This window comes from Nematolebias whitei, chromosome 2, assembly GCF_014905685.2.
Source record: "Nematolebias whitei isolate Nwh7 chromosome 2, NemWhi1, whole genome shotgun sequence".
NCBI classification, from domain to species: domain Eukaryota; kingdom Metazoa; phylum Chordata; class Actinopteri; order Cyprinodontiformes; family Rivulidae; genus Nematolebias; species Nematolebias whitei.
Window position 1 is genome coordinate 38,105,084 of NC_056499.1, and position 12,294 is coordinate 38,117,377.

The 12,294-nt window shown below is 37.4% G+C and overlaps 2 protein-coding genes across 2 annotated transcripts in view; both read left to right on the forward strand.

Moving 5' to 3' along the window:
• Window positions 1-12,294, forward strand: part of LOC119424126 (GRAM domain-containing protein 2A-like) — a 975,280-nt gene that overhangs the window by 572,050 nt on the left and 390,936 nt on the right. The gene's annotated exons all lie outside the window — the stretch shown is intronic.
• Window positions 1,487-12,294, forward strand: part of chrna7a (cholinergic receptor, nicotinic, alpha 7a (neuronal)) — a 30,990-nt gene continuing 20,182 nt past the window's right edge. Inside the window, exons 1-3 of the mRNA XM_037691578.1 lie at window positions 1,487-1,535; window positions 8,183-8,322; window positions 8,686-8,730. Coding sequence (XP_037547506.1) covers window positions 1,487-1,535; window positions 8,183-8,322; window positions 8,686-8,730 — 234 coding nt within the window. The remainder of the gene's footprint in view (window positions 1,536-8,182; window positions 8,323-8,685; window positions 8,731-12,294) is intronic.

Consider the following 12,294-nt stretch of genomic DNA (forward strand, 5'->3'; position numbering starts at 1 on the left):
GGATGGATGGATGGATGGATGGATGGATGGATGGATGGATGGATGGAGAAAAAAACAGAAATAACTGTTTAAATTGTGAAACATTGTTTCCACAGAGCTGCTACAAAGTCAGGATTTAATCCATGCAATTAATTGTAAAATATTCTGCCCACCATGGATGTATAAATAAAGTTGACATTAATCTAGAAGCATATGGACTTGTGTGTATTTTTGACTAAACTGTGTTTTTTGATGAATATTTTAAAAATCCCGATGTGTTAATGTCCTGAGCTCTTGGGGTACATCATAAAATCTACATAATATATAGATATTATATATAATATCGCTGTGTTCTTCCGTCTTGTTCACAACTTGATAAAATGTAGTATTTGAAGAGAAGGTCACATTCAGCTCTGATGTTCACCTTTACACCTTTAATCTAGCTTAATTCAGTTCAGTTGATTTGTTTAGCACCAACGCTCAGCAAAAGTCATCTCAGGGCACTTGCCAAAAACATGGACATTTCTTTTAAAAGGCCAGTGAAATTAGTAAAATAAGTTAAAGTTATATATCTAAGGAAGCCAGATTGCATCAAATTTTTGTGTTTTTGCAACCTCCTCTCCTGAGCAGCACAATGGCGACTGTGGAAAAGAGAAAAAAAAACTTTTAACAGGAAGAAACTTCTGCAGGCTCAGGACGGGCAGCCATCTGCCTCAACTGGCTGGAGTTACAGAGGACAGGAACAACACAGAATACTCTTGTTTTATTATTTGCACATTTGAAGAACAGAAATCATTTAGCCTATCCTAACTGTTCTACAACAGAAAACGTTTGATCAGACTCTATAAGAACATTTTATATACAGTTTAGTGTATGCAAACCTTTGGTTTCAATTGTAAAAAATAATTGAATTGAATTGAATGTTCAACAAATCTGACCAACAAACCACAAATCAGTTCATGTCCAGTCGGTCTGATTTACGTTGGGACAATCATCAAACCTCTTTAGAACAAAATAAATGAATCAGTGGTCTTCAGTGACCAGCAGGTGTCTCTTTGCTTTGAGAACATGACCTGGTCTAGCTTCAACATTTGACGGGGAAAATAATGTCAAGTTAAGACAATATCCTTTATCCTTTGCACCAATATTAGGATTTATGTTTGCATTAGAAACAAAACCCTTGAACTCCTAGTTTTTTTTTATTTTTATCAACAGCAACATAAATAGAAAACTGCAGTTATAGGTGACGGTATAATCAATGTTAACCAGTAAAAATGTTGCTTTATCATAAGTTATAATGAGGCCAACGCTTGTAGGCGGACAGTTTTCATCCAACATCAATGTGCAGCCTGCTGATAATAAGGAGGAGGGCTTATTTACTGCTGCCCCCCCCACCCCCCTCAGCACCACACACCCAGCCCCCCTCCTCAGCATCATCATCACTCCTGCATCCAGCAGGTCCACTGATCATCAGTGAGCTCGCCCTGCTCGCACTCTTTGCCTCAACATGTTGAATTTCCTGCTTTTTGTTGCAACTGCTGCCTGCGCGTTAAAAGGTAGGTGATCTGTTAACTTTAGCTTGAATCTATTTTAAATAATGTTAATTTACTGATAAAAGCGCAGATGAGGAGGTTTAGAACTAGGAGGCAGGGGATTGATTTTCTTAGATTGAAGCGCTTTGTGTGCGCAAAATCCTGATTTTGGGGCTTTACTGTGAGAAAACATGTCTGTTTTGCCAAACACTGATTCAAATGGAAAAATCATTCCTTAAGGTTGTTTTAGTTCTCCTGGACTTTTGTGTTGAATGGAAATCAATAGAAGGAATCACAAAGTCATCGGGACATTTTATTTGTTTTTCCAGCTTTTTTTATTGACGTGCTCCATTATCTCAAATAAGATCCATATACTTGTGTTTGCAAATAAGACAGCAGGTGATGAGACACAAACATGAACAACACCTGGATTTGTGTGATTATTGTAAAGATGTTTCCTATTATCTTTAGACGATTTGAATTTACATTAGCCTTAATGGGTTTACATTCAATGCAATACCATAATAAGTAGTTAATATCCTAATTTGTATTTAGTAGCAGTATGATGATGATGATTATTATTATTAATGTTGTTTTCTTTTATTGTCTGTCCACCACTGAAAGGTGAAAGAGAACAATATTGTTTACACCCCTGTCTGTGTCCATATGTCTGTCTGTTAGCAAAACATTTTGTGTATCACTTGAAGGGTTTTTATGAAACTTGCAGAAAGTAATTGTTAAGTGTACCAGTATGGATCAACAATTAGTTAACATTTAGAGACAATCCATCTCAAAATGGTCATTACAGATTATCTACAATAATAATTTAAAAAAAATGGTTATAACTCTATCAGTTTTACATATATTTATATAAAATTTGATTTGGTAGCGGTTGAGACTGATCCCAACACTAGAGTACTAACAGGGTGTGAACTTTTTGTTGTTGTTGTTTGCCATTAACTTTCAGGTCTCTCTTGTAAATGAGTCCTCGAGGCTCAATGGGATTTACCTGTCTAAATAAAGGTTGAATGAACTATTTATTAAAACTATTTATTAAAACTGATTCATGCATTTGTCACATCTAGACTGGACTGCAAAGGTTTATTATCTGGGTGGCCAAATACTTCTTTAAAAAGTCTTCAGTTGATCCAAAATGATGCTGCCAGAGTCTTAACTGGAGTTAGTGGGAGAGCTCAAATCTCCAGTTTTAGCTTCTCTCCATTGGCTCCCTGTCAAAGCAGCACGATGGCTCAGTGGTTAGCACTGTTGACTCACAGCAAGAAGGTCTTGGGTTCAATCCCTGGTTAGACCCCGAGGTCTTTCTGTGTGGAGTTTGCATGTTCTTCTCGTGCTTGCGTGGGTTTTCGCCGGGTACTCCGGTTTCCTCCCACAGATCAAAAACATGCATGTCAGGCTGCCTTCAGGCCCAGGCCTCCCTTGCAAAAGAGATCTGTGATCTCAGTGGGATTTGCCTGATTAAATAAAGTTAATAAAAAAATAATAATAAACCCAGAATTGATTCAAAATCTTACTTCTAACCTACAAAACCCTCAACAACATAGCTCCATCTTATACAAAGTATTACAGAACTTATCGTTCAATATTTTCCTAACAGAGCACTTCGCTCTCAGACTGTAGGCTTACTTGTGGTTCCTAGAGTTTCCAAAAGTAGAACGGGAGGAAGATCTTTCAGTTATCAGGCTCCTCTCTTGTGGAACCAACTTCCAGTTTCTGTCCATGAGGCTGACACATTGTCCAGTTTTAAGACTTTCCTGTTTGATAAATCCTATAGTTAGGGTTGGCTTGTCACGCTGTCTTAAGCTTAGACTACTAGAGGACAAATTGACCTCATTTCCTTAAATGATTTCTTAAAACTGAATAGTTTTCATTTGATACTATTTCTATCTTAACATGTGATTCTTGACCTGCCATTGTGTATCTGTTCTTACCAAAACCAGCCGGTCGAAGCAGATGACCACTTGTCCTGAACCTGGTTCTGCTAAAGTTTCTTCGTCAGGAAGTTTTTTCTTTCCACTGTCGCCCTCATGTTGCCCACGTTGAGAGTTCTGTGATGGAGTTAAAATCAAAGCAGTCTGCTCCTCAGATAAATAATGTTAAATTATTATTTATGTGTATGAATGTTTCTGTTCAGTGCCCTGAGATGACTTCTGTTGTGACTAGGCACTATATAAATAAAGCGACTGTTAGCAAAACCTTTCATGAACCACAGGACAGATTTGAATGAATTTCTCAGAAAGCAATCATTGGGTGTACAGCTGAAGCCTCTTGGCTGCTGCCTCTAGTCAACTTCAGTTAGCACAACCCACACAAATTAACAGATTTGCTGAAATTTCATGTGGTAGGTGAAAGTCATTTGCAAAACACTAATAACTGTACTTACTGTACAAGACCTTTGTTTAAAACGTTTACAACTGAATAATATTTGAAGGCAAGCCAGTTTAAGTTGAACACTAACTATTTGAAATGAACCTAAAATGGATTATAACTAAGTTTTACAGATGTTGATTTAAAGTGTGACGTGGTCTTAGCTGAGAGTCGTTCACCACATCCTCCGAGCGCCACATCTTCTGATATCTCTTGAGATTGTGTTTAACGTTATTGTCATGATTTGCCCAAAACAGCTCCAACTACATCGAGTAGTTGAGGTTGTAAGGTCACAGAGCAGCATGAAGGGCAGGGAAGTCTGGGCAACAAAAAGACAAACAGGAACCGTTAAAAACTTTATGCAGCTGAAGAGATTTGATCTATAAAAAAAAAAAAACAGAGTAAAACTGCTCTCTTATTTATATAATGCAGCATATTCCTAAGTCTAGGAAGTTTTATTCAAATTATACAAACTCTTGATTTCCAAATGGAAATGAGATGATGAGATCTGTTGGATGGGCCTCATCAATTTGACTAAGATCTGTTCTGAAACATGAATATTCTGACTGAAGGGGTTTCTTCAGAGGAAACCACTCACAGAGGCTCTTCTGTCTGTCCATGACTGACTGAAGCAGAGAGTGAGGCCCTGAGAGGCAGATGGAGAGACGCCTGCACAGAAGTGTCTGCTGTAATTAAAGCCTCTGTCCAACGCTCTGACTACCGAAGGCTTGAAAGACTACGCTTACTTCATTTACGGCTCCGGGCTCATTCAAGGCAACATTTTCGTTTTCTTCTGCTGCTCCCTTCAGGGTTGTCAAAGTAAGCAAACTTGCATAAAAGATTTGGAATTGCCCCTCCTGATGCAGCCTGAGCTCAAACCTGCAGCCTCAGGATGACACTGACCACTGAGCTACTGCTCCGCATTTAAAGCAACATGTTGGTTCTGTATATGAAAAGTCTTTGTGGGGTCTTTTGTCTAAAAACAATATTTGCATTGCAACAAAGAAACATCTTAGGACAATACCCTTTAACAATGCTGATCTTGTTGATCCTCGTGGTGAAATCTGATTATGGTGGGACCGGGACGAGGGGCATTCAGAAGGGATTTTGTCACGGACAAAGATGAGCTTTCAGCTCGTCTTTTCTGCTGAAAGAACTGCAACAGGGACTGGAGGAATGAAAAGATGCCCACAGAGAGCCCGCTCTCAGCCACATCATAAGGATAATGTGCTTCTCATAGATGGTTTTTGGATTACTGGGGCTAGGCCATTAGCAAAGTGAACAAATGCTGCCAAAAACACTTCATGACTCAAGAGCGGGAATGAGAGTGCGTTAAAATGAGGAACGGGTCGGATTTGAGATTGCAATGTGAGAGAAATTACATCCATATTTTAGTGTTGGATAACTACGTTCTGCCACGTGTGCTTCATCACCGCACATATAAAAGCTCTGACGCAAACTAACCTTTGGACTTCAGAAGCATAAAATTAAATACCAAAGTCATAAAATCCTGAAAGCTGATGGGAAACTATTGTCATTTTTAGCAGCAGCAGCATTATAGACCCAGAACTTCTGGCTCAGACTGTTCAGACACAGATACAGGTTTAAATACTGAATCAATTAACCTGCTCAACATGCATGAGCTCGTGACAGTAAAACAGTTTCAGTTCAGTTTATTTATACAGCGCCAAGGCACAACAGAAGTCATCTCAGGGCACTGAACAGAAACATTGATATTCATTTATTCAACCTTTATTTAGACAGGTTCATCCCATTGAGCCTCGATATGTAAAAATAATATTTTAACACTATTTATCTGAGGAGCAGACTGCTTTGAGTTTAACTCATCACAGAACTCTCATCTTGAGCAAGCATGAAGGCGACAGTGGAAAGGAAAACTCCCTCATGAGGAAGAAACCTTTAGTAGAACCAGACTCAGGACAAGCGGCCAGCTGCATCGACCAACTGGGTTTGAGAGGAACAGGAAGGAGGAACAGATACACAATGGCAGGTCAAGAATCACATGTTAAGATAGAAATAGTATCAAATGAAAACTATTCAATTTTAACAAACCATTTAAGGAAATTAGGTCAATTTGTCCTCTAGTAGTCTAAGCCTATAGCAGCATAACAGGCCAACACTAACTATAAGATTTATCAAAATGGAAAGTCTTAATCCCAGTCTTAAAACTGGACAATGTGTCAGCCTCACGGGCAGAAACTGGAAGTTGGTTCCACAAGAGAGGAGCCTGATAACTGAAAGGTCTTCCTCCCATTCTGCTTTTGGAAACTCTAGGAACTACAAGTAAACCTGCAGTTTGAGAGTGAAGTGCTCTGTTAGGAAAATATGGAACAATAATATCTGTAATATAAGATGGAGGAAGGTTGTTGAGAGCTTTGTAGGTTAGAATAAGGTTTTGAATTCAGTTCTGAATTTGACAGGGAGCCAATGGAGAGAAACTAAATTCAATCTTCTCCCTAGATTTTCTGTCGTTGTATCAGGTTTTAATTGTGCTTTGGTGCTAAATTTATATTTTGAGCTAATTTAGATGACATATTCTCATGTGGACTTTGTTTCACTGGATATTTCCATGATTGCATTGAATTTGTCAAATGTATTATTTAGAACTAGATATGGCTTAAATTGAGAACCTGAAAGGTCTTAAAACCCAAAAGTTACACTTTAATTGGATATAACTACCTTTGTGTGGAATTATATATATATATATATATATATATATATATATATATATATAAACTGAGAAATGTGTGTGTCTTCCTTTGATTTGCTTTTAATAAAATTTGAGAATCAATCTTGCTTCTCTATTCAGTTCTTAGTCATTGCAGCTCAATCACTAACTTTATGACTTTTTCATTATTTCAATTTTTTTTTCTTTTTCTTTTTTTTGCATTCTATTCACACAATGAATCTCAGTCTGAATCATAAAACTTTACTCCTGCTTGACAAATGATGCTGTTAAAACTAAACACAAAATATGTTTACTTGCACACCTTTCTTCTTGTTTTAATCACATGTTGGACTCCCTGCTGGCATGGATCATGTCATCCTTCATCATAAATACTTTAATTGCATCTGGTCACTGAGATGATGATTTGTTTGAACAGTTCATTTTCCAGGGTGGAATTCAACATACAACTCTAATGAGTTTGAAAATCAAGATTAAGGGACACAAGTTTAAAATATTATGGATTTTCTCTGATCATTACAGGGTCAGAATTATACATAATTTACAAGCACAAATCTTTACATACACCGCCACTAATATTTGGTAAAATTATCCTTAAAAAGTTGGATCTCAGCCACTTGCTTTTTGTTGCCATCAGTGATTCAACTGATTAATTGTAAAAGGATAATAATAAATGTTATAAATCGGGTCGTGGGTGAGGTTCTGCCTCATATGGAGGAGTTCAAGTATCTCAGGATTTTGTTCATGAGTGAGGGAAGAATGGAGCGTGACATTGACAGATGGATTGGTGCAACGTCTGCAGTATTGCGGACACTGTGCCGGTCAGTTGTGGTGAAGAGGGAGCTGAGCTTTAAGGCAAAGCTCTCTGTTTAGCAATCAGTCTACCTCACCTATGGTCACGAGCTCTGGGTAGTGACTGAAAGAATGAGATTGTGGATACAGGTAGTTGAAATGAGTTTTCTCCACAGGACTCTCCCTTAGAGATAGGGTGAGAAGTTCAGTTATCAAGGACAGACTCGGAGTACAACCGCTACTCCTCCACATCGAGAGGAGCCAGTTGAGGTGGTTCAGGCATCTGGTAAGGATGCTCCCTGGGCACCTCCTTAGGGAGGTGCTTGGGGCATGATCGATTGGAAGGAGACGTCGGGGAAGACACGGGACACGCTGGAGAGATTAAGTCTCTCTGTTGGCCTGGGAACACCTTGGAGTCCTCCCAGAAGAGCTGGAAGAGGTGGCTGTGGAAAGAGATGTCTGGACCTCCCTGCTCAAACTGCTGCCCCTGCGACCCGACTTCAGAACAAGTGGAAGATGATGCATGGATGGATGGATGGATGGATGGATGGATGGATGGATGGATGGAAGGATGGAATAATAAACCTTTATGCATCTCCATCAACTGTTTGAGTTTGTCACTCTTTTATCAACTGAACAACCTTCTTGTTACTGAGTGTATTTGTGTCTAATCAATCCAAAAGTTTACCCAACTCCTCACAGATTCAACTTCCTAATTCAGACTTAAAATTAACTGTTCTTTATTTAACAACATATTTTTTTACAAAAATGTACTTTTTGTCTGTAGGTTCCCATCAAGGGGCGAGTCAGCGCAGACTGTACAGTGATCTGATGTCTGGGTACAACCCGCTGGAGAGACCCGTTGTTAATGATTCTCAGAGTCTCAGTGTTTACTTTGGACTCAGCCTCCTGCAGATCATGGATGTGGTGCGTACACTGTTAAGAAACATGGTCGTTGTGTTCATCTCAAACAAATAAAGCTAATTGTGTTATACAAGCTTATTTTATAGCAATTCATAGAATCAATATAATTGCTGAAATTTGGTTTTGAATGTCCCAATGTACCTACAGCTAAAAATCTTAATAAAACGTATAAAAACGCAAAAGTTCAAGCTTTAACAAAAGTAGAAAAAAGCCATGTAATGTCATCACAAGTAATTAATGCATAAGGGCAAATGTGCCACGAGTGTTTACACTTGCTTCTGTTTAATTAGATTTTAAATGAAAGGAGAAATGACAGTAAAAATTGCAATATACTTTATAAATAATCATGATTTTTATTTCTTACAGGATGAGAAGAACCAGGTTCTAACTACCAACATCTGGCTACAGCTGGTGAGATGACTCTATTTAAACACTCATATAATTACTTTTTCTTTATATTCATATCTTATTTATAATAAGATGGAGGATATTTCAGAGTATGTACATGAGTAGATGCAGACTAGACTCTGGTTGAATATTTGCCAAATAATTTTGTTATTTATTAATCCCAATGACTTATATTCTGTCTTCACTGTTCACAGCAGGGGTTCTCAAACGTTTTGGGTTCATGGACCCGCCCATCACCCTCATGTTTAATAATTAATTTTCTTCCGTTTGTCTCTTTAATGCAATGGATATATTTGTGTAGCATAAATACTTATGTTCTTTAGCAGTGTTAATACAAATTTTATATGTTTAAACCTGGGGTATTTTTCATTCAAGACAATTAACAAAATTTTTAATTTCAACTTTCAAAAATGACAGTTTTGAAATAATTAACAGTATCAAAAAAAAAAACTTTAAAACTTTACCTATTCACATAATGAGCATAAATGTTCTGCTACTTCTTCAAATTATTACAGAAAAGTCTTTACGTAAAACTGAACAGAATCATAACAGCAGTAGTCAGACCAGTAACAGCTTCATTTGTAAACTGATCGATACCAGCAGGCCAGTGGTGGTGTGTGGATGCGAGATGTCTGGGGCAGTGGTGGAGAAAGTACTCAAACACTGTACTTAAGTAAAAGTACAAATAAACAAACAAAAATGTACTCTAGTAAAAGTACAAGTACCACATTAATGTTTTTACTTAAGTAAAAGTAAATAAGTACATGCTTTTAAAAATACTTAGAGTATTAAAGCAAAAGTACTTGCTGAATGTATTACCTAATGCAATGGTCTACAATATCATTAAGTGTACCTACCATATGTATATTTTCTGTAATACATTAATAGTGTTGTTTTAATGAACAATGCTGCAGATAATACATGTTTTTATTGTGTTTATTCTGTGACACAGTTCACACTTGGACTTATGATTCTGTGCGTCAAAATTTCAGGATGACATGCAGAGTTAATGTCATTAAGCACAATAAGAGAGGAATGATTTTACCTTTGAAAGTTTTTATTTAACACAGAGAAAAACCGATGTGTCATTTTAACTGCAATAAACACATTTAAGTAAAAGTTGTCTGATGAAAAAAGGAGCATTAGACACAACTAACAAAGGAATAGGCTCTGATCATTTCAACTCCAGTTAAAATACTGTCTAAACCTTGTACTGGGTCAATAGTGAACAATATTTTAACTTCCTGACACCATTTTCAAAACTTGGTCCTGAGTGTTGAGACATTTGGAGACATCTCTTGTCTCCTGTCCTAACATCATGAACTGACACATTTTAATTTTGCAGCAAGAATTTCTTGTTCAAGTTCAGAAGAAGTTGGTTTTCAAATTTTTTGAGTCCAGTCTGGCTCTTTTAGGAGAATCTGTCCTGCTGTACTGAATAATCTTTCAATAATATTTCAATAATCTTTCAATAATCTTTCAATAATCTTTCAATAAGGCCATGTGTGGCACGTATCTTCTGGCTGACTCTCCGTGGTGGAATCCATTTTGGGTGTGTTAGTGGTGCTGCAGGTGCACCCAGCTCAATGACGTAGATACTAGAATATCCATCATTGGTCCAGCTTTTCTTGAAGGCAGGTCTAACGTTACCTGCCCACTTTGCAGTGATTCAATGGACCAACTCCCCTCACACCACTGGTTACTTTCAAACTAACAAACAAATCAAAAAACTGCAACATGAATGGAACGTGTAACACAGCGCATTATAGAAATGTAGTGTAGTAGAAAGTACAGATACTTAATGTAAAATGTAGTGAAGTAAAAGTCTAAACTACCCACGTTTAACTCTACTTAAGCAAAGAACAGATACATGAAAAATGTACTTAAGTACAGTAACAAAGTACTTGTATTTAGTTACATCCCACCACTGGTCTTGGGCTCCTCCCCCCAGAAAATTTTGAATAAAGTAGATGTGACTTCCTGCATTTTGGTGTATTTTACCAGTTTGTTAAACATCTACGTGCTTGTAAAAAAAATATATATATTTTTTTCTTTTATCAAATTAATTAATTAATTAACTAATTTAGTTTTTGCAGACCCCCAACCACCGGCTTGCAGACCCCTGGGGGTCCATGTACCCCAGTTTGAGAACAGAAGCAATTATGGATGGGGTTTCATTAAAAAATCCTTAAAAAAGGATCATTTTTGCAACTTAGCATGCAAAAAGTCGTCATTCTAATCAGTAACATAATCCTAATTAAGGGTCCATGTGTTTTATGCATATAATTCAGTTACAGTGATGACTAGTCTTTTGTTTTTTTATCATCTTCAGGAGGAATAAAACCTTTTTCTGTATTCATGTGGTGGGATATAATTTATTAACGCAGATGCTTTATTGCGTCTTGTCCGTTTTCGGACACTAGCTCCCTGCCTCGTCAGCAGACTCCGCTGAGGCTGTTTTAAATCATCCTGTGGAATCTCACCCATACACACCCACATGGAAACCCACTCTGACAACATCCACTGGACCAACGCTCTGTTGACGTTGATTTAGCATTGGTTGGCTCACTGAGAACTCCCAAGTTTAAATGTCCTAAAGATGCGTTTAATGCTGAAAGTCTAGGTGAAGCATTAAAGAAATGTTGTAACCTCCGAGTTATTTCTGATCAAATTTCAACATGAACAGACAAAAAAATGTGCTGAGAGCTGCGCTAATTAGAATAATATTTAAGTAATCATGGCTTCAATTTAAAAATTTAACTCAGTTATTCGTGAACGAGTTGTTGTGTTAGCTCTGAAGTTTGTGACAAAGGTCATTATTCCAAGGAGCCTTAATTAAAAACTGTGCAGTGTGAATCATACAACCGAGTCCTCTTTAATTAAATGTGTTTTGTTCAGTTTTTATCAGAGACTGACCTTTATAGTCCTCCATGGTTGTGACATCCAGTTTAAACACAACGTGTATTATTTAAAGGTGAGTTGAAGGTTTGATTTAGAAAACTCTTATGAAAAGTTGTTTAATAAAAACAAACAAAACAATATATAACATCACTTCCCACATCTGTGGCGTTTTCCTGTACAATAGTCCCTCGCTACTTTGCTGTTCGTTTTTCGTGGACTCACTACTTTGCAGTTTTTCAAAGTAAGATTGGACATGACACATCATTGGCTGATTGATGGATGAGCCGCATAATCTGCACTGAATTTTTATTTAAAATAAATTATTTTAAATTATTTAGCACCTGCTGCAGGAGAAGCTTCCTCTTGCATTGGGTCGCATCGCCACTTTGCAGCAGAGAAGTGGGCGTGGCCGAGAGCGCTGGCAGACGGCAGAGAGCAACCGGAGGCAGAGAGCTGAAATCATGATATGCTGTGCTCTTTTACCATACCATTTAATTTATAAAGCACTTTAAACAGTGACAGGGCCAAAGTGCAAAGTACTTTTAGAGCCTTTAGAGTTCAGAAACATGGTTTGAAATATTGTAAGAATGTGGGAAGGGTTTAAAACACACACACACACACACAACCATATATATATATATATATATATATATATATATATATATA